Source organism: Mus caroli, chromosome 9 (assembly GCF_900094665.2).
Source record: "Mus caroli chromosome 9, CAROLI_EIJ_v1.1, whole genome shotgun sequence".
Classification (NCBI taxonomy): domain Eukaryota; kingdom Metazoa; phylum Chordata; class Mammalia; order Rodentia; family Muridae; genus Mus; species Mus caroli.
In genome coordinates, this window is record NC_034578.1 from 72,677,338 (window position 1) to 72,697,847 (window position 20,510).

Below are 20,510 nucleotides of genomic sequence, written 5' to 3' on the forward strand. Positions count from 1 at the left end.
ATGAAATTATGAGAATGGCAGGAAAAAGAATGAAACTGGAGATCATTGTGTTAAGTGAAATAAACCAGACCTAGGAAGTTAAGTAGCATGTTTTTCTCTCAGATGCATGTTCTTGATTATATATATGTCTCGTGTGTGTGTGTGTGTGTGTGTGTGTGTGTGTGTGTGTGTATGTGTGTATGTGTGTAAGGGTTTGAAGCTAGAAAGGGGACTATGAAAGGGGAAGAAGAGATCTTATGGGAGACAAGGGTAATGGAATATATATGACAAGAGAATAGGGTGGAGCTGCCAAAGGAAAGGACCAGCAGGAGGGTGGGGAGAGGGAAGCGATGGATGAGGTAGGGAGAGAGATCAATAAGAACAAAGCATTTTGAAAATGCTATGATAAACTCCATTACTGGGGTTGGTGTGGTGATGTGTGACATGCTTTTAATGTCAGAACTAGGGATGCAGAGGCAGGTGAGACTCTGTGAGTTTGAGGCCAGTATGGTCTACTCAGAAAATTCTGCACTAGTCAAGGCTGCACCATGGGACCTCATCTTAAAAACAAAACAAACAAGCAGACAAAATCATTTCTCTCTACAGTAAGGTTAAAAAAAGAAAAACAACAACAACCAAAAACTAACTGAAAGAGAAGTGGGGGTTATAACGGCCTTGACACCTGAGAGTTTTTGAGTTTGAGAAGAGACTTTAACTCAGTCTTTCTGACCTTAAGGATTGTAGGCAAGAAGAACTCTGGGGAACTGGGTAGAGTTTGTGATGCATGACCACAGCCAGCCCCTACCTTCTTTGTTTCCCTTCTTGTTATGTTTCTTCAGCCATTCGATGTTTTTTCTAATGGCTTCCAAGTAGGCTTCTGTCTTTCCTGGAAAAAGGAGAGAGAGTCAGATCAAACACACAGAAAATTTCCCTGTACCTCTTTCTAGAACACGTGTGCACACATGTGCTTGTGTGTAGGGAGTTTTTAATGAGAATGCTTTTGCATAAGATTTCAGACACAGACAGTTGGTAAAGGATCACGGATGGTTAGTTACATCCCACACAAATTTAGTTTGATGTCTGCTTAGGCTCTTAAAAGATGTGGGTGCTGGGAACTGAACTCAGGTTCTCTGCCAAGAGTACTATGTGCTCATAACCGCTGGGTAATCTCTTCAGCCTCTGCTTAGACATTTTGATTTCATTTGCCAGATAGGTGGATCCCTGTGATTCTTAGATTGGGTGATTTCAGGTTAGGGATTCCTCTGAGGAGCAGTCTTAAGTCAAGGGATGAGTTAGAATGGCAGATATTTACCACCTCCAGCTTTTGAAGATTCACAATCCCTGGCTTTAGTTTAAGTACCTTTTACAACCCTAAGCCCAGTTTTGAGAGGCAATAAATCAATACTTGGATGAGAAGGTGTGACCAGGCTTTTGGTTTGGTCAACAACCTTTTCAGGCAGCCATATTATCATCCTTTATTTCACAGATGAAGAAGCTGAGGCACATAGAGAGAAAATAAAGCAATATCATATATACACATATCTATGTATACATACATACACGCATACATACATACATATGCATGCATAAACGTACATGCACACAGCTAGTTCATTCTAGAGCCAGGACTGAGCTTGGGGGAATCTGATGACAGTTCATGCACAATGTATCACTGCCTTAAGATCCGTCAGGATTCGAGTTTCTACAACAGCATTTAAGAGGACTCTGAAGAGCTTTCTTCCTGGCCTGAAGCCCATGCAGACTTCACTAGTATGACTTCATGCTATCAGGTTTCCAATGAAGTGCTGAGAAACATCTATGGAAAGGGATAAATAAACCATAAAAGAGATCTGCCACAATTTTCAGCCCCTATTCACCATCTTTACCTACGAAGAGGGGGCTTTGGTTTCAATGGCTTGTTTTCATGGATGTAAGATAATGGGGATGGCCAGATGGCTCATGGGGTTATAGGCACTTTCTTTAAAAACCCAATGACTGGAGTTTGATCCCAAGAGTCCATGGGAAGTAGGTAGGGGAGACTGGTGCTTGAAAAGTTTTCTCTGACCGCCACACAGATGCCCACGCCACACCCTCTCTCATAAATACAATAATAACACATTAAAAATCAAGTAAAAGAGTCAGACCATGTATAAAACAATGTCCCCTGGTTAGTGTTAACCATTTGGTATACTCTTCATGGATACTGCCACTGCCTGTCTCTTGTTGGCGAGATAACCAAAAGGATTTGGAAAATTTAAGACAAGTTCTCTTCATGTTTTCTGATTGCTCCCTGGAACTTTCTAAATAGATAAGATTGGTCTTCAATGTGTGGCTATCCTCCTGCCTCTGCCTTTTGTGTATTTCGATTATGGTATGAGCCACCATGCCTCCTTCTGGACTTAGTAATACAGTGATCTCTATATCATTTTCCCCTAAATGAGGCATTTTGAACAAGGAAAGAAATTTTAGTGCAGTGTAGACTATTTCAAGCTTTTTTTTTTTTTTTTTTTTTTGGTAAGGTCTTTAAATCAAGTTACTGATCCTCATATGACTTATTTTAATAATTAGATAACAGTTTATCATTAGCATGTTAGACAATTAGAACTTCTGAAACTTTTGGGTGTATCTTAATACATTCTTCTTTAAATAGTTTTTTAATAATAATTTAAAGCATTCGTTGGATACCATATTACAATGGGGAAAGCTTATGTGAGAAAAAGAAAATCAATGCTTGCTACTTAAATACTACATTAAAAATGCTGGATTAGAAAGGTTAAAAATAGTTTGAGGGCCTGAGAATGTAGTTCAGTTCACAGAATGTATGCTTAGCATGTACAAAGCCCTAGGTTCTACCCACAGTACCACACAAGCCAAGTTTGGTAGCCCATACCTGTAATCTTAGCATTTGGGAGGTGGAGGCAGGAGGATCTGGAATTCAAGGTTAGTCTCAGTTTCCTACTGAGTTCAAAGCCAGCCCGACAAATATGAGACTCTGGAGGGGGGAGGGGAAGATGGGTTTGATGATTCACAACTTTAATAACAGCATGAGGAGGTGGAGGAGAGGGTGGGATTGGGGGTGGGGTTGATAATCTCTGTGAATCTGAGGCCAGACTGGTCTACATGTTGAGTTCCTGGACAGCCAGAACTTCCTAGTGATATTCCACTTAAACACACACACACACACACACACAGCATACATTCTTTTCCTTTGGCCCCCCCTTTTACAGATAAGTTTTTACTTTACGTGTATTGAGTGGTTTCCTAGATGGATTTGAGTGCACTAAGGGCCTGGTGCCAGAGGAAGCCAGAGGACGGTGCAGGACTCAATGGAAGTGGAGTTACAATCATGGCTATGAACTGCCTTGCATGGCCTCTGGGTATTCCGAAAGAGCAGAGAATGCTCTTAACTGCTGAGCCCTCATTCCTCCCTTTATTCATGTAACATAACAGGACAGCCCTCAGCTGATAGAGAACAAAATGACATCAATACTTCAGCTTCCTCAGGCGTGTTTACACAGACCCCTGGGTGGTACGCTTTGCTGTCCACTGACAAATACTGATAATTAACATACCCGGGGCGAGGAATGAAGCATCAGAATTATTAACAAATAATCCTGAGGTGGTTCTAATGAGTGTCAAAGTCTGGCAGCCGGTGCCACCAGTGCTGAGCCTGCCACATGTTTCCTGGGACATGGGTTAGAGCAGGAACGGAGTCAGGTGTCCTCTGCTCTTGAAGAGGAGCAGCTGGCTTTTATTTACATTTTCTCTTCCTTGAGCTGGAAAGTAAATCTTTTATTTATGCAGTGTTCACTGAAAGCCCATGAGAGTCCACTTTGGAACACTGGGCTATTTTTTTTTCAATTTATTTCAGCAGTCTTTGGAAAAAAATAGCTCACGGCTGAGGTAATATGACATGAGCCTTAAAACACATGCTGAAGTAGATGGAAGAGAGCCAGAGTCAAGACTCAGCCAGCTTCTCTGGCTGTTCTAGTCTTCAATACTATAAGAGAAATACCCCTTCTTGCTCATGGTCTTGCTGGCCCTAATATGCGATCCTGACATCCTCCTGTCCCAAAGAAAAGCAAAATCCATAAGACTTCTCTACTGAGGGCAACAGACCCTAAAGACATTAGAGCTTCAAGAACATTTATAACAACAACACAAACAACACAAAGAATCCTCCCCTCCCAACATACAATATGGGCCAGCAAATAAGGGCACTTGCTGTCAAGTCTAACAACTTGAGTTCAATCCTCCCCAGACACACATGGTGGAAAGAAGAGACCTGACTATGAAAGTTATTCTTTGACCTCTATGGGCCTGCTGTGGTGTGTGCTCCTGTCATCAAATAAATAAGTGAATGATAAAAACCCCAGGTGTTTATAAGACTTTTTTTTGTATGTAATGCTTAAAACTATGTCAATATTACATGACTGCAGTGTGAGTTACATGGGTAGCCACGGTGTGAACACCACAAAGGGGCACAAAACCACTCATTGAGAATGGAACTCAGTTGGTAGAGTTCATGCCATGTGTGAAAACTGGGTTTGATCCCTAGCACCACACACACTGAAATGGTGATGTATGGCTATAGTTCCAGCACGCAGGAGTTCAAGGTCATCTGCAGTTACATAGGGAGTTTGAAGCAATCTAGAGATACATGAGACATTGCCTTAAGAAAAGAAGGAGGAGGAGGAGGAAGAAAGAGGAAGAAAGAAGAAGGAGGAGGAACAGGAAAAGGAGAAAGAATATGATTTATCCACAGTATTTTACATGCCCACAAAATGCAGTTACAAACACCGATAGGCCCTGGATTAGGAGTCAGGGGTCATGGGTTCAAGGCCCAGCATTACTACTCTCTGATCATGAGCTTTTATGTCAGTCAATTTATTTCTTGTATGTTGCTTTCTGGCTTGTCAAGGGGTGAGTTCTGGAAAGGCAGTTTATAGTTTTACAAAGGAGGAGACACTTTCGATATCTTTCAACAATGTGGGTTGATATAAAACCTCCCAAGTGTGTTTGGGCTCCCACCTCACTTGCTGGCTCAGAGAAGCCTAGACCGTGTCTGGATGTGTCTAACAGAAGGCCTTGGGACCTGAGGTGTACAATGGTCTGTTCTTAGGTTGCTTAAGAAAGAACATCCTTAGGAGCTATCATTTTAGGAACTCAATAGGCTGACTTTTCTGGCTTCTATAAAAAAGGGAAGGGAATGAGAAGATGTTCAGTGAAAGTCACCTTTTCCATTATAACGTCATTATCTAGTTGCCAACATGACAAGTGATGGCACCAGAATGAGCCTATGGCGCTACAATGCTCATCTCATTCCTTGGATGAGTTTTGAAACCATTTTCAAAACGTTTTCAAACTGGAGAGGTTGCTCAGTGGTTAGGAACACGGGTTGCTTTTCCAGAGGACTCCGGCTCCATTGCTGGCATCCAGATGTTGGTTGACAGCAATCTGAAATTCCAGTCCCCGGAATCAGATGCCCTCTTCTGGCCACCATGGGCACTACACACACACACACACACACACACACACACACACACACACAGAGGCAGAACACCCATAAAAATCAATCAATTAATTAAAAGAACATTTTCAGTGACTCATACATCAAAAGTGAGTAAAGTAAGTGTCCAACTGGCAACGAGGCAGCACTTACATAATGGAACGTTACAAAGAACATTCCCCTGGTCTCTAGAGAAAATTAAGCAAGTTTCTGGATATGGTTAGAATTAGAATAAAAATTTCACTATTAGTAAATTTCTAAATTTAGAAATTACTATTGAATCATTCAAATAACTTTACTAATTAGAAGTCATCATGTACAAAAAAAAAAAAAGACTGTTAATCTGTGCCAGGTGAGGTGGCTCAAATCTGTAGTCTTAGCATTTGGGAGGTTGAGGCAGGAGGATCAAGAGTTTAAGGACAGCTTTCAGCTACATAGTGAATTCAAGTTGAGTCTGGACTTGAAACTAGACTTATAAAGCCAGACTTACTTGAAACCCTGCCTTATAAAGCCAAAATAAGTAAATACAAATAAGTAAAAAAAAATGAGTCCTTGTAGAAATCAATATTTTAAATAGTCTAAATTAAATTCAAACATTATCTTTTAAATAAAATGTGTTATTTTTTTGTATTAAAAATTAAATTTGATGTAAAGGTTTAATTTTTGTTTATGTGTGTCTCTGTGATGAACACATATGTGTTGGTGCCTGAGGTGTCTGAAGAGAGCATTGGACCCTCTGGGGCTATAGTTACAGTTGGTGCTGAGCCACTGATTTGGTTGTTGGGAATTCGACTCAGGTCCTCTGCAAGAGTAGCAAGTGTTCTTTACCACTGAGCCAGCTCTCCAGCCCCTATACTAGATTTTTTGGGGGAAACAAAATGTATGCAGACTATATTTTGTAAAGTGAAGTGATATAAGCCTTAGGATATTATTGTTGTTGTTACTCTAATTCCCACATTTATTGCACGCAGGTCTGGCTTCTGCTTGCCTAGCTAAGAAATATTAACTGTGGTTACTTGACACCATCACCTCATCCTCCAAGACCTCATTCTTGCCAGTGTGTCCTCCTTACAACCATCTCTTCCTCTTCCTCCTCCTCCCCTTCCTCCTCCTCCCCTTCCTCCTCCTCCTCTTCCTCCTCCCCCCTTCCTCCTCTTCCTCTTCCTCTTCCTCTTCCTCCTCCTCCTCCTCCTCCTTCGAATTAGCTGGGCCATTACCTTATTCTATGCTCTATTCAGAAGAGTCTCTAACTCCCTCCTGAAGAAAGCCTGTGCTCCACCTGCCTGCTCACCAATAAGTAGGATATATGTGCATGGCTCTTGCTTGCCTATGTAGAGCGTGAGAACCATCTCTGCCAGCCATGGTGGCTCAGGTCTTTTGCCCTAATTCTCAGAAGGCTGAGTCAAAAGGACTGCCACAAATTCACATCCAGACTGGGCTACACAGTGAGTTCCAAGCCAGCCAGGGTTAAAGACACTGCCTTTAAATAAAGAAAGAAAAAGGAAAAGAAAAAGAAAAAGAAACCCAGTCAGTCTAGCCTTCAGCCACAAATGCACTTAATTTCTGTATGGAGCCAATGGGTGTTGTTCCTCACTGGATTTTATAACAGAAGCAAAATCACCTTTAAAAATTGTGCAAATGAGTAACAATTAAGAACAAGCAAATGCTTGTTTTTTGAGGATTAATTAAAGGCAATTTTTTTTTTGGGGGGGAAGGGAGTTGGACATGTTGGGACTTAACTTATGTTCAGTGTGGTGTTTTCTAAACTATGTTAGACTCATTTGTTCTTGCCATAGAGCAATGTAATCAAGGGTTGTGGGGAGTAGGGAGCTAATTTAAGCCTCGAGTCTCTAACACCTTTAGGAGTTTTAATATAAGAAGTAACACTAGAAAGACAGAGCATTACTGTCAGATGGAAACCCTACAGAGGGTGAGCTATCCCGCCAGCATCAGTTTCCAAATGCTCTGCTGTAGTTCAGATCTGGAATATCCCTGCATGTCCAAGTGTTATCAGCTTTGTTCCCAGGATGGAACCTTTAAGGGGTGGGGCTTCCAGGCCATGGGGCGGGGCATACTTTCAACAAGCATGGCAAGACTTCAGCCTCTACCTTGCTGCTCTCTTTTCCCTGCTGGCTATTGAAGTGAGTGATTTTGCTCTAGCAGTGTCCCTCCTACAATGTGCCACCTACCATGGGCCCAAAGGGACGAGAGCAACAGATGAGCCAAACTCTGAGTCAAAAATCAACCTTTCTCTTTAGGAGTCTCAGGTGTTGTGTTCTTGTGAGAGAAAGGTGACTAACGCTCACATTTTATGTAAGCAGCACCATCTCCCCCTTCATGCTCTGTTTTCACAATGTTTTCTTTTAAAAATTAGAAAAGCTGAGATATGTTACACCCATGCCTGGGGATGCTTGCCCAGCAAAATAAGGCGTCATCCCCAACACTCAGCATGCTACCTAGGCAGGCTAAAGGCTTACTGTGTGGCTGCTGTGCTCCTGAGGAGTACGGCCTTTGCACAGAAAGGAAAAAGGGAAGGAAAGAAGGGAGGAAAGAAACAATTCCCTGAAGAAACTGGTTCCAAGTCTTGTGAGAAGAAGATTTGGAGTGGATCTAGAATATCTTGTCGGTAGGAAGTGAAGATGGGGTGCTAAAAGGACAATGGTGGGATTAAGTAAGGGGTTCCTACTACCACCCTGTACCCATCTCTCCATGAAACTACCACTCACTGACAAGAATGGAAAAACGTAATAGACAAATATCAGCCAAGCATGGTAACACATTCCTTTAATTTCAGCCTCTTGGGGAGACTGAGGTAGGTGGATCTTTGTGAATTTGAGGCTGGCTTGGTCTACATGGTGAGCTCCAGGCTAGCCAAGGTTACATAGTGAGATTCTGGAAAAATTTGAAAAACAAAATGTTGACCAATATGGAGTCAGTGAGATGACTCAGTAGGTAAAGGAGCTTGCTGCCAAGACATACAACCGGAGTTTGAACCTTAGATCTCACATGGTGGGAGGAGAGAACAAGCTATCCCCTGACCGACCATGTGTGCTATGACGTTTGTACCTGTGCATGAGTGTTAGTGTGTGTGCAAGTGCGCAGACACACACACACACACACACACTCATGCATGCACACACTAAATATATAAATCAATAAATCAATATATAAATAAATAAATAATAAATAAGCAAGTAAATAAATATAAAAGAAAGTTAAGGCATGAGCCTGTGGGTCCCAGTAATCATATTTTACCATAGCATAACAAAGAGAAAGCAAAGTCCATCTACTCATTACCATGGGCAGCCATTACATACAAAACCAGTGGAAAGGGCCCAGTGCCATGTTCTCAGATGACAGCTTAGCGGAGAACCATTTCCCCTCCCTCAGGAGAGAGCACTGATCCACTCCCACTCCCTTCTCTCCTCCTGAGGAGTTAAATATCCAGATGAACCTCCTACTGAGACATTGGTAAGACTTAGTGGGCTTCGGTTATACCAAAGAGGTCAACATTTCCTGAAGACAGAAACTTAAAGCGGGACCAAACATCTCTGCCCAGCTTCTAATAAAGACTCTGTTTCAAACAAGGTATCTTGAGACACAGGGATGTAGGTTTTCTCTGATGTACCTATGAAGCTTGTACTACAAGGGGTTCAAACCACGAGCATACTGCCCTCAACCAAAGGATCTCATAATTTAGAACTTAATGCCTCATCAAGTCTTTTTCTTGAAGGGAGGGCGGTTTCTGGGAAAACTTGTAAAATCCTAGGAAGGTGTGAGTTTTGTAGACCATAGATACATTTTTTTTTTTTTTTTTTTTTTGAGACAGGGTTTCTCTGTATAGCCCTGGCTGTCCTGGAACTCATTCTGTAGACCAGGCTGGCCTCGAACTCAGAAATCTGCCTGCTTCTGCCTCCCAAGTGCTGGGATTAAAGGTGTGCGGCACCAAGCAAACGGATGCACTGAATTGGTGGTTTTTCTCAAGCTCTTAAAGGCATTTTTACGCTGTATCACCACTTGAGTGAGGACTTAGCTTTGTTAATCTCATTCACTAGAGCAACCAGGCGATTATCTGGAGGACTATTAAACAACTTAAAGAAATGTTGCTCATGCCTGTATTTCTAACACATGGGAGCCAGAGGCAGGAGGGTTGCCATGAGTTTGAGGCCAGCCTGGGTTACACAGAGAGCTCTAGACCAACCTGAACTATTCTGTCTCAAAACTCAACTCAACTGACTAAATAAAGTCTAAAACAGTAACTATTGCTATAGATAAAAATGTAGAATTGTAAAACCTCCTATAAACAAACATTTCTCAATAAATTGGGATAATAAACAGGACATTAAAGATATAAAACATAAATGACTATGAATATTCTCTCAACCATGAATATCTCTCCCCAAGCCCAAAAGCCACCAGCCATTAAAGAATGAAAGCAACTTGCCATCCCAGAAGACTCAAGACTATGAAAACACACTGTTATTCCAGCAAAGGTGCAGCATGCCAATCTTAACCTCACAGACTGTACCGTGTGGGCTTAACTACGTGACTGCCCCACTCTGCTAATCTTAGCAGCACAGATTGTGCTGTAGGGGACTTGATGTCGGATCTCCCCACTCCGCTAATCTTAACGGCACAGATTGTGCTGTGGGGGGGTGTTTGATTTTGGACTGCTTTACTCGCGTGTTAAAAACCTCTGCTCCCCCAGCTTCACTGCCCACCCCAGAGCTGTTAGATCCAGACCTGTGGCTTCATCTGTCTTTCCTCCTAGGTTGGAGTTATCATCTTTTGTAGAGTCTTTTAGGCTTCCGTATTCCTTTTCCATCTTGGCGGCTTCTTCCTTGGTACTGTCTGTTTCTTCCTGACTCTTCTCTGGTGGAGCTGTGATCAGATAGTGCACCGTGGTTAAAACACCATTCCAAACTTTCTTTAGTTCTCAATGAGGACAAACTTTGTTGAAAAGATAGTTTGAGGTCATGTTATATTTTTTGGACTGAAAGGGGTTTCAGTGGTTATCCAACCCTCAGTCCTCATTTCACAGAAGAGGAAACGGAGGCCCCAGGCAGAAAGAGATGCTTAGGGCCACCCAAGAGTTAATAAGAAGCTAGGCCCAGACCCCAGCACTCCAAATTCTGCATGGGCACTTCCTTCAGCCACACTGCCATCCGAGAGCCACTGCTTGTCTTGCTTTTTTATTATTCTATTAGAGATTGGCTTTCACTGTTATCTTTGAGCTCCTGACTCAAGCAATCCTCCTGCCTCAGCCTCCAGAAGATCTGGCATGTGTAATCAAAACTGTTTTTACTTCCGTTCCTCCTTCCCTTCCTATCTAAGGAGGACCTAGCTGGAGATCAAACCCAGCGTGTCATGAATGCTAGGCAAGTGCTCTACCCCTGAGTTACACCCTCATTCTTATTTATCTTAGTTTAGTTGGTGCTGTCAGTCAACTGGGGTGTGCTCTGTAGGTTTTGGTTACAAATGAGACTAGTTTTGTTATTTTTGAGACAAGTTCTCATGTAGCCAGCCTAGTCTGGCCTTAAACTACCTCCCTATCCTCTTGTGGCCATCTCTGGCCTCTTGAGTTTCTAGTACTGGAGAGGCAAAGACAGGAGGATTGCTGGATTTGCTGGTCAGTTAATGTAGCCAAATCTGTGAGTTCTAGGTTTAGGGAAAGATTGTGTCTCAAAAAAAAAAAAAAAAGGAGAACAATAGGATGCCACTTGATGTTGACTTCTGGTTTCCGAACGAACACACACACACACACACACACACACACACACACACACACACACACACACACACACACACACACACACACACACACACACACATCACATAAATATGTACAAACACTCATACACATAAAACATAAAATAAATATTAAAAAAAAACCTATTTGAAGGCTAACCATGTAGCTAAGTGGTAGAGTATCTGCCTAGCAAGAATGAGGGGGCTGCCTTTGAGCCTTAGCATAGGAACTAAATAAAAACCTTGCATGAGAACATCATTTAGGGGCACACTACAGCATTACCAACATGTACGTAATTTCTGTGCTGGGGGCAAGATAGCTGAAGCACAGAAACCCACACCGTGCAATCTTTTCTTTCTGTTCTCCCCCCCGCCCTCCTTGAGAGGAGGATTCTTCACACAGCTCAGTGCCGTGGTGTTTACTGGGCAGAGTTGGGATGTGGGTAGAAGAGAAACACAGAAAAGGGGCATATTGTGGAGTGCACAGAGCCTCTTGAGGAGCTGTGGGGGCCTTGGGATGGTGGCTTCAAGAAGTGGTAAGAGAAAGACATGGATGGAGGCTTTCATGGAAGACTGACTGTTTTGTAACCAGTCACCTCCAAAGAGTCTTTGTTAAATACCCACACTGTTTTAGCCCAGTGCTAGAGGCCTGGCCTTATGGTAGGATGTTAGCCTTTCACACTGGGGCCCTGTGTTCAATTCCCGGTCCAGGAAAGCCAACAAAAGAAGCCCCTAAGAGAAAGAACTGTTTTGTATTTTTGGTGGTAAGATTTCTGTGCCACGACAGGCTATAAAATAGCCAAGGTTACATGTGGCTATTCCTATGGTTGAACTTAAGATTTTTAAATGTTTTGAAATCTGCAATGCTTTATTAATGTCTATCGAAACCCGTTATTTACCTCTGAAAACAGTTTTTAACAGCTAGAAGAAAAACAAAACAAAACAAAGCAAAACCAGCCCACAGTTAAGTAAATCCTACCTGGGAAAAGCTTACTTTTGCTGTCAGTAGTATTTTTTTCTAGCTTGTTCTTGGTCTGCAGAGCAATTGTTTCATCCAAGTTTTCTAGAGAGAAGAGAAGAAATATGCTTTAATTTCCTGAGAAATAATATTAATTGTTTACTCCCATAGGTGGTGATTATAGGCGTGCACTGCAATTCATGTCTTAGATTTTATTTATTCATTCATTTTTATTTTTAATTTCCTTTAAAGTAGAGCCTCATTCTACCCTAGGCTGACCTGAGACTTTGGCTGCAGCCAAGGGTGGCTTCCCAGTCCTTTTTAATCCTCCTACCTTAGCTTTCCTAGTGCTGGGATTATAGGCTGAGCCGCCTTGCCTGCCTGGCCAGCTGGCTTAGTTTAGGAAGTACTTAACGTTAATGGCTTTTCATGTAAGTAGCAACTTGTGGTTTAGACACTTAGCATCAGGTAGCTTTAGGAACAACTCCTTACACGTAAGTTTTTCCAGTATCTTGACATATTTTCACAGGAAAAATATCAAAGCACCAGGTCTCACTGTTGACATGGTCCTGAATAACATCTGTGGGCCATGACCCCTTTGGGGGGGGTCACATATCAGCTATCCTGCATATCAGATATTTAGATAAAGATACATAGCCGTAGAGGTTCTCAACTTGTGGGTCGTGACCATGTTGGGTGTCAAATGACCCTTTCACAGAGGTCACCTAAGACCATCAGAAAACACAGATGTTTATATTATGATCCATAACAGTAGCAAAATTGCAGTTATGAGGTAGTAATGAAAGTAATTTTATGGCTGGGGGTCACCACAACATGAGGACCTGTATTAAAGGGTCAAAGCTGTAGAAGGTTGAGAACCACTGTGTTAGAGGAATAGAGTTGGCTGGACAGCACCAACTGTAACGTGAACACGGTTTCTTTTAAGGTAAAGAACATAGGTATGTACACATATATACTTCACAGATAAGACATCTGGAAGTTTGTAAATCAAAACGTTATGAGGGGATTGGTATCGGGAGTGATTTTAACTTTCTTTGACATTCCTTTCCATTCACTCATTCATTCATTCATTCTTTTTTCTTTTGCCTTGAATGGCTTTTTACAAGAAAGATGTTCTTTTTATAATCAAAATGAAACCGGGAAGGACATTTTTATGAGAACATCCTGGGATCCTGCTGACCAATGGCATTTCCTTATCTATTTATTTCTCTTTGCCCTGCAGAGTAAGAGACTCTGAGGCCATCTTGACAAAACCACCTGAGTGGTAAAAAGCACTCAGGGAAACAAAACTTCTTAAAAAAACCCAAAACCAACAATTGAGCACTCACAATGCATAACTGAGAAACCATATTTTAATTTTTAAAGATTTATTCATTTTATGCATACGAATATTTTGTCTTTATGTATGTATGTGCATCATGTGTGTGCTGGCTAGTATTATGCCAATTTGACATAAGCTAGAGTCATTTAGGAAGAGGGACTTTCAATTGCAAAGATGCCCCCAACACACTGGCCTGTGGGCAAGTCTGTGGGCAAGCCTGTGATGCATTTTCTTGAGTAATGAGCGATATGGAAGTGCCCAGATCATGGTGACTGGTGCTACCCCTGAGTCAGTGGTACTGGGTGCTGTAAGAAAGCAGACAGAAGGAGCAAGCCAGCAAGCAGTGTTCCTCCATGGCCCTCTGCATCAGGTGCCACCTCCAGGTTCCTGTCTTGACTTCCCTAATGATGGGGTAACCTGAGAGTTGTCTCACCCTTCATTTTACAGCTGTAAGAAGTGAAGCCTTGCATGGTGCAGGGCCTTCCTTCTCAGCAGAGCGGAGGGAGGATCCTGATTGCCTATCTAGTACTCTTTCTGTTTGCCATGTACAAACAAACTCAGAGGGGGGAAAATCAAGACTTAATCCAGACTTCTAAACACAAGTTAAAAAAAAATTAATGCGTTAAATTTGAAATAAAATCACTCCCTGGGGATTATTATAAAGCACTAGTAAGATTTAATATAAAAATGTGGGAGACTTCCCTTCAAGCTGTATTTATTAAGAGGAAAAGTAGAGACTGTCTAATTAATTTTATTTGTATGCATCACCAACCCAAGCAATTCTGTTACCCTGGAGATCTGGGCTGCTCTGGCATAAATCATCAACTTAGTGCGGTGATTATTGCCAGATCCTTAGTTTGCTCTGAACAATGGAAATGGCCGTGGTAAAAATAAAGCAGGGTTCTCACCAAGGTAGGACACGCCTTCCTCTGGAGATATTGTACCATATTTCACCATCATTTTCACAAAGTCAATCAATGTCTTCATGATGGTGATCAGGGTTTCTTTCTCTTTTGCTTCTTTTTCTATGGAAAACGAGCAAAAATAATCCATTAATTTTTTTAAAAAATTCATATTATTTTATGTGCTTTGCCTGTAGAGGTCAGAAGAAGGGGACAGACCCCCTGGAACTGGAGTTACAGAAGGCTATGAGCCACAGTGTGCATGCTAGAATTTGAACTTGGGTCTTCTGGAAGAGCAGTTAGTGCTCTCAACTGTTCTTAATGTCTCTCCTGTCCCCATGAGAACAAAAATAATTTAAAGAGAACTGGTAGAAAATAGTTTTATCTTTCATTGTCAATTTATGAAGTATAACATTTTAAGTATTGAAATATCTCCCTGTTTATTTATTACTAAATCCACATATATTTAACTGAAATAAAAAACATATACAACCCCCCCCCCAAAAAAAAAACCCAAAACTAACACATGACTGGAATATAAGGCAGTCTATAGTTTTACAAAACTGCTTTTAGAAATGAGTACAGATTAACTTTTCCACAGGGCTTTAATTACATCTGAACTACTGTAGTAGTAAAGTTGACAGTAAAGAGATAGCATCTGGTGCTGGGATTTTAGCTTAGTTGGTACAGTGCTTGCTTAGTGTATACAAAGTTCTGAGGTTTATGCTCCAGCGCAGAATAAACCGGATGTGATGATACATGCCCACAATCCTAGCATCTGGGCAGGAGGATTAGAAATTCAATGTCATCCTTGGATACAGAGTTTGAGGTCAGCCTAGGATATTATGATACTGTCTTAAAACAATCAATGAAACACACAAACCAAGCTGCCTGAAAGATAAACAAATAAAGACTGCAGCAGGATTTTCAAGAAACCCACAAAGCTCACAGGTTGGGAGAGAGATGAGTTAGGAGGATCCTGAATAAGAGGTGACAGGCGACTTTAGCCATCACGGTACCAGATCAAGGGCACGTGTGTATATTTAGCATTATGGTGATGCTCCTCACCGATGAGCAGTGACTCATTCGAATGACAGAGGTTCTGAGCTGGTCACTTGCCAACCAATGGGGCAAAATGGTGCAGAACAGATCCCCCAGACAGACAGCCTGGCAGATTCAAGCAGAGAGGCCGGAGCCATCTGGTCAGTGTCTGGACCTGAAGGACAAACAGAACTCTCTGGGAGCGGAAGCTCATTCCAAGATCACTTATGGAGGAAACAGATTAGAGTTCTGGAAATTTTTACACAATTGCTCACTTAAGGACAGTAACAGGGTCAGGGAAAGCCACTGGGGCCATGCAGGGCATCTGCCTGAACAGTAACAGGAGACCTGGAGACTAGCATCCTCCGCAGATTAACCAGAAACAAGCAGGAGCCAAATCCTGCAGACATATGTGACTGACGAGATTGGGGTAGGATTTGTTTAAAAATGAACAATCTCCCCAAATGCATGTGTGCTCCTGACTTCCTTTCCTCCAGTGCTCATTTGAATTCACTCGAAAAAAAAAAAAAAAAACCAAACAATCCAAGCTGCAAATGTCTAGTAATGTCCTGAATAATTCAGAGAAGGACAAGTAAGGTTCTCACTAAGAGAGGAAAATGAAGAAAGCTTTCCAAACAGATTTAATACAACTGGCAGGATTTCCTCTTGGTGTTTTTGTTTTGTTTTTGACAATGTGCCTAGAAAACACACTAGGTAAAACAAAACAGAGACGGATAGTGCATTCTCTCAGTTCTGAACCCGAGGTCTCATTACCCATGGATGCAACTAACCGAGGATCAAAAATACTAAAGAAGAAGAAGAAGGAAGAAAGAAATATTTAGTGAGCACAGACAGGTAATTTTCTTGTCATAATTCTCCAAGCAATTCAGAACAACAACTATTTCCAGAGCACTTCCACTGTGGTAGGCATCGTAAGTAATGCAGAGATGATTTAAAGATCATGGAGGATGTGTTTGATCATTATATGAAAATACTATATTCTACCCTCCCCCTTCTCTCTGTGCACGCATGTATGTTACAAGTAACCACATCCAAGCCCTTGGACATGCTAGGTAAGCGCTCTACCTCCGAGCTTCAGCCACGGTACGAGTACCATTTCCTATAAAGGACTTGATTAGCTGTGGATTTTGGTAACTGCAGGAGGTCCAGACATCTCCTTTACATTTATGGAGGGACAACTGTATATGGAATTTAAAATAGCCAAGGTCATAGAAGTAGAGAGTAGAATGGCATTGCCTAAGACTGGGTAGAGAGGCTAAAACAAGGAGATGCTGGTCAAAGGGGTCAAGTTTCTGTTCTGTATTGTGAAGAAGTCTGGACACTATGCAGCTTGGTAGCTATGGCTGACATCACCGGATTATATACTTGAAATTTGCTAAGAGGGCAGAGTGTTACAATAACAAAAAGAAAATGAATAAATAGACAATGTCAACTATGAGTATGGGTGATAGACTACAATCGTTAGCAATGATGTTCATTTCACAATGTAGATTGTGAACAAAACACCATACTATTTACATATTGTATACAATTTGGTGTGGTATGAGTGGGAGTGTGTGTGTGTGTGTGTGTGTGTGTGTGTGTGAGAAAGAGAGAGAGAGAGAGAGAGAGAGAGAGAGAGAGAGAGAGAGAGAGAGAGAGAGAGAGAGAATGAATCTTGCTATGTAGCTAAGGCTAGCTTCAAGCTCACCATATAGACCAGGCTGGACTCATGCTCACCTCAGCCTCCCAAGAGCTAGGATTATAGGTGTGTGTGTGTGTGTGTGTGTGTGTGTGTGTGTGTGTGTGTAAATTATACCCCAATAAAGCTGAGAACAAAGCATTAAAAAAGCTCCAGGACCAGAGAGATGACATAGTTGCTAAGAGCACTCGCTGCCAAGCCTGATGACCTGTATCCCATCCATAGGATCCTTGCAGCAGACAGAACAAAACTGATTCCTGGAAATTGTCCTCCAGTATTCACATGTGCACTGTGGCACACATACCCACACACAAAATGAATGAATAAATTAAAAAAAGGGTGATAAAAAAGCAGCCATACTAAAATGTGAAGGCTGGGCTATGACAGGGCAGGATGATAACATCTCAGCATGTGACAGATTTGAGTACCTGTACACAGCAGATGCTCCATAACTGTTGATTGAACAAATAAACAAACTGTCTGCTAACAAGATTAAATTATCCAGAAACCTCACATTCCCTGATTACTCTTTCCATGACTAGTACAGTGCTTCTGAAAAACAAGATGATGTGAAATGTTTTTCCCAGCCAACCGTGCATGTCACGGAGGACTGCCGTTGGGAACCATGAACAGGAAGAAAGCCACCCACACACTTCCAAGAATTACCGTCTCATTTCCCTTCCGCGTGGTCGTACAGTGGCAGTTACCTGAGTCAATGCTTGTCAGTAGTGCATAGAAGTTGGGGAAATACTGGAGTTCCTCAAAGTCATCTTCCCTGTGGGGGTTAGTTCTCCTTTCCAAGCCATTGGACAAGGTCAAGGTGTTAGACACTGTCTCATCGTTTTCACGGTTAGGAAAGCCATCTTGGACCGCTGCCACCGGAGTCTTCAGTGGGGGGGGGGAAGAACAATAGAAAAATAAACAGTGTTGAGTAGTAACACGACTTCCAGTTCAATCCTCTCCTTTCTGGTGACCTAGAATGTGAAGTCTCAGAGTTCTTCGTTCTTCACAAGATCCTACAGGTTCTCAGTGGAAGGCACCTTGAGAAAGAAAAGTGTCTTCGTGTGCCTCAGGAGAGACTAGCCTGGGGATTTCTACAGATCTGCTTTGGCCAAGTCCCCCATCAGGAATCTTTCATTGGGAAGGAGAGAGTTTTGATTTGTACAGTGGACAGGGATGGGGTGGGTGTGATAGACCAGGTCATTAGAGGGAAAAGGCTTTTTCTGAGTGTCTATCAGTAACAGAGTACTCACACTCTGGAACTTTCAGGGGGCATTTGTGTCTGGATGATGCTTAATGTTTTGTTTTTTTCCCCTTCCTAGACCTGATCTTTGTTCCTCTGTTGGTGAAAGCTCATTTGTCATTCAGTAGATGAGACAAAAATCTAGGAGCTCCTCTTACCTTCTCTCCACCCCCACTTCCGCTTGATTTCCCCACATCTGATACACCAGTACCTTGTTGGCTCTACTTGTAAATCTTAGGGCCTTTTGTATATCTTTCTCTAGTAGCCCATGTTAGTTCAAGTGCACTTCACCCCACTTTCTAACTGATACACCACACATCTCAAATCTCTTCTCAATTCAGTATCTTATATCCTGATGGCCAAGGTATCTTTCTAGAAATCCGATCTTACAGCTCTTTTGCTTAAAATCTCCTACAAGGAGGCCAGAGACATAGCTGGGTTGGTAAACTGCTTGCTTTATGGGTATAAGTACTCAACTTTGATCCCTGAACCAAGTTTGGTCAAGTTTGAACTATTAAAAGTAATAGTTGAACTCAGTGGCACATACTTGTAATCCCAACGTTAGGAAGATGGAAATAGGCATACTTCTTTGGCTTGATGACCTGCTAACTTATATGGGTTGGTGAGTACCAGGTCAATGGGAGAGCTTGTTTTAAAACTCAAGGTGGTTGGTGGCTAAGGAATAATGCCTGATGTGGTCCCTGGACTTCACAGGCACATGCATGAATTTCAACATGCCCTCATGTACACATGTACATATGCACTTATATCCACATGTACACATGTACATATGTCTTACATTCACATATGTACATGTACACACACACACACACACACACACACACACACACACACACACACACCCTTGCTATGGTTCCAATATGGTTTATATACCTGTCAAAAATCACACTGAAGTTTAAATTGCCAATGAAAAGGCTTTTAAGGTAGGCCCTTTGAGATATAGCAAGTTTATGTAGGCTTCACCTTCAGGAATAAATTAATAATAATGTGTTGGTTGGAATGAGATGTCTCCCATAATCTTGGACATTTGAATATATGTTTCCCCAGGTGATGGTGCCTTCCAGGGAGGTTTAGGAGGTATGGCGCTGTTGGAGGAAGTGTGTCATTCGGAGCTAGCTTTGAGGTTTTAAAGCTACACACCATTCCCAATTTGCTCTCCACTTCCTGATTACAGTTTAAGCTATAAACTTTCAGCTTGCTGCTCCAGCCATCATGCCTTCCTGTTGCCATGGTGATGGTGATGGTGGTGATGGTGATGGACTCTTATCACTTTGGAAACATAGTCCAAATAAACTCTTTTTGTAAGTAGCCTTTGTCATAATGTTTTTATGACAGCAATAGAAAAGTAACTGATACCATGTCTTTCCTGAGAGACTGAAGCAGGACTGAAGACTGAAAATTAATGGGACATGAGAAGGGAAGGAAATGCCTCACTCTGGAATCTACTTTGCCTTTCTGGCTGACCCAGTCAAGACACTTGTACATAGCAGATAAAACCCAAACTGCCTACAGAGATGATGGCATGTTAATGACCTCCCAAACAGGGGTGTCAAAGCCACAAATGCTCTGTACTTACTTAGGGCTATCATTTTGTCAAATTAGCACCTCTCTCATTCCTAAATCTAAACAATGTACCTTATAAACCACCTTGCATTTTTTTTTACAAAAGGAAACCAACTTACATATTTTACTTTAGTTTTAAACTTAATTATAAGCTTGATTAGTCTTTTTAAAATAACACTTTAGTGTGTGTGTGTGTGTGTGTGTGGGGGTATCCAGTCATGGGATGGAGATCAGAGGGCAACTTTAGCCACTTGGTGCCCTTTCCACCATACAGGCCTTTTAGATCACTGTGCTTGGCAGTTAACTGTCTTTATATGCTGAGCCATCTTATGCTTCAGCTTGCCTAACCTTTTAAACATGAAAATTGCATTCTTGTGCAATCTAACTTAAGATCACAGGGTCATAGAGACAGCCATTGTAAGGATGTATGAGTGTGCCTCTCAGGGAGCCTGCACCCATGCCTTCCATGCAGACTCTCTCTTTCTTTTTTTTTTTTTTTTTT

The 20,510-nt window shown here is 41.9% G+C and overlaps 1 protein-coding gene across 2 annotated transcripts in view; it reads right to left on the minus strand.

Annotated features, from left to right (window-relative positions):
• Positions 1-20,510, minus strand: part of Scg3 (secretogranin III) — a 40,441-nt gene that overhangs the window by 7,445 nt on the left and 12,486 nt on the right. Inside the window, exons 7-11 of one of the 2 annotated variants that reach the window (XM_021172675.1) lie at positions 17,889-18,066; positions 14,445-14,561; positions 12,231-12,299; positions 10,232-10,369; positions 785-865 (exon numbers count right to left, since the gene is read on the minus strand). In XM_021172675.1, coding sequence (XP_021028334.1) covers positions 785-865; positions 10,232-10,369; positions 12,231-12,299; positions 14,445-14,561; positions 17,889-18,066 — 583 coding nt within the window. Of the gene's footprint in view, positions 1-784; positions 866-10,231; positions 10,370-12,215; positions 12,300-14,444; positions 14,562-17,888; positions 18,067-20,510 lie in introns of both variants that reach the window. The other variant, XM_021172674.2, reaches the window with a different exon arrangement.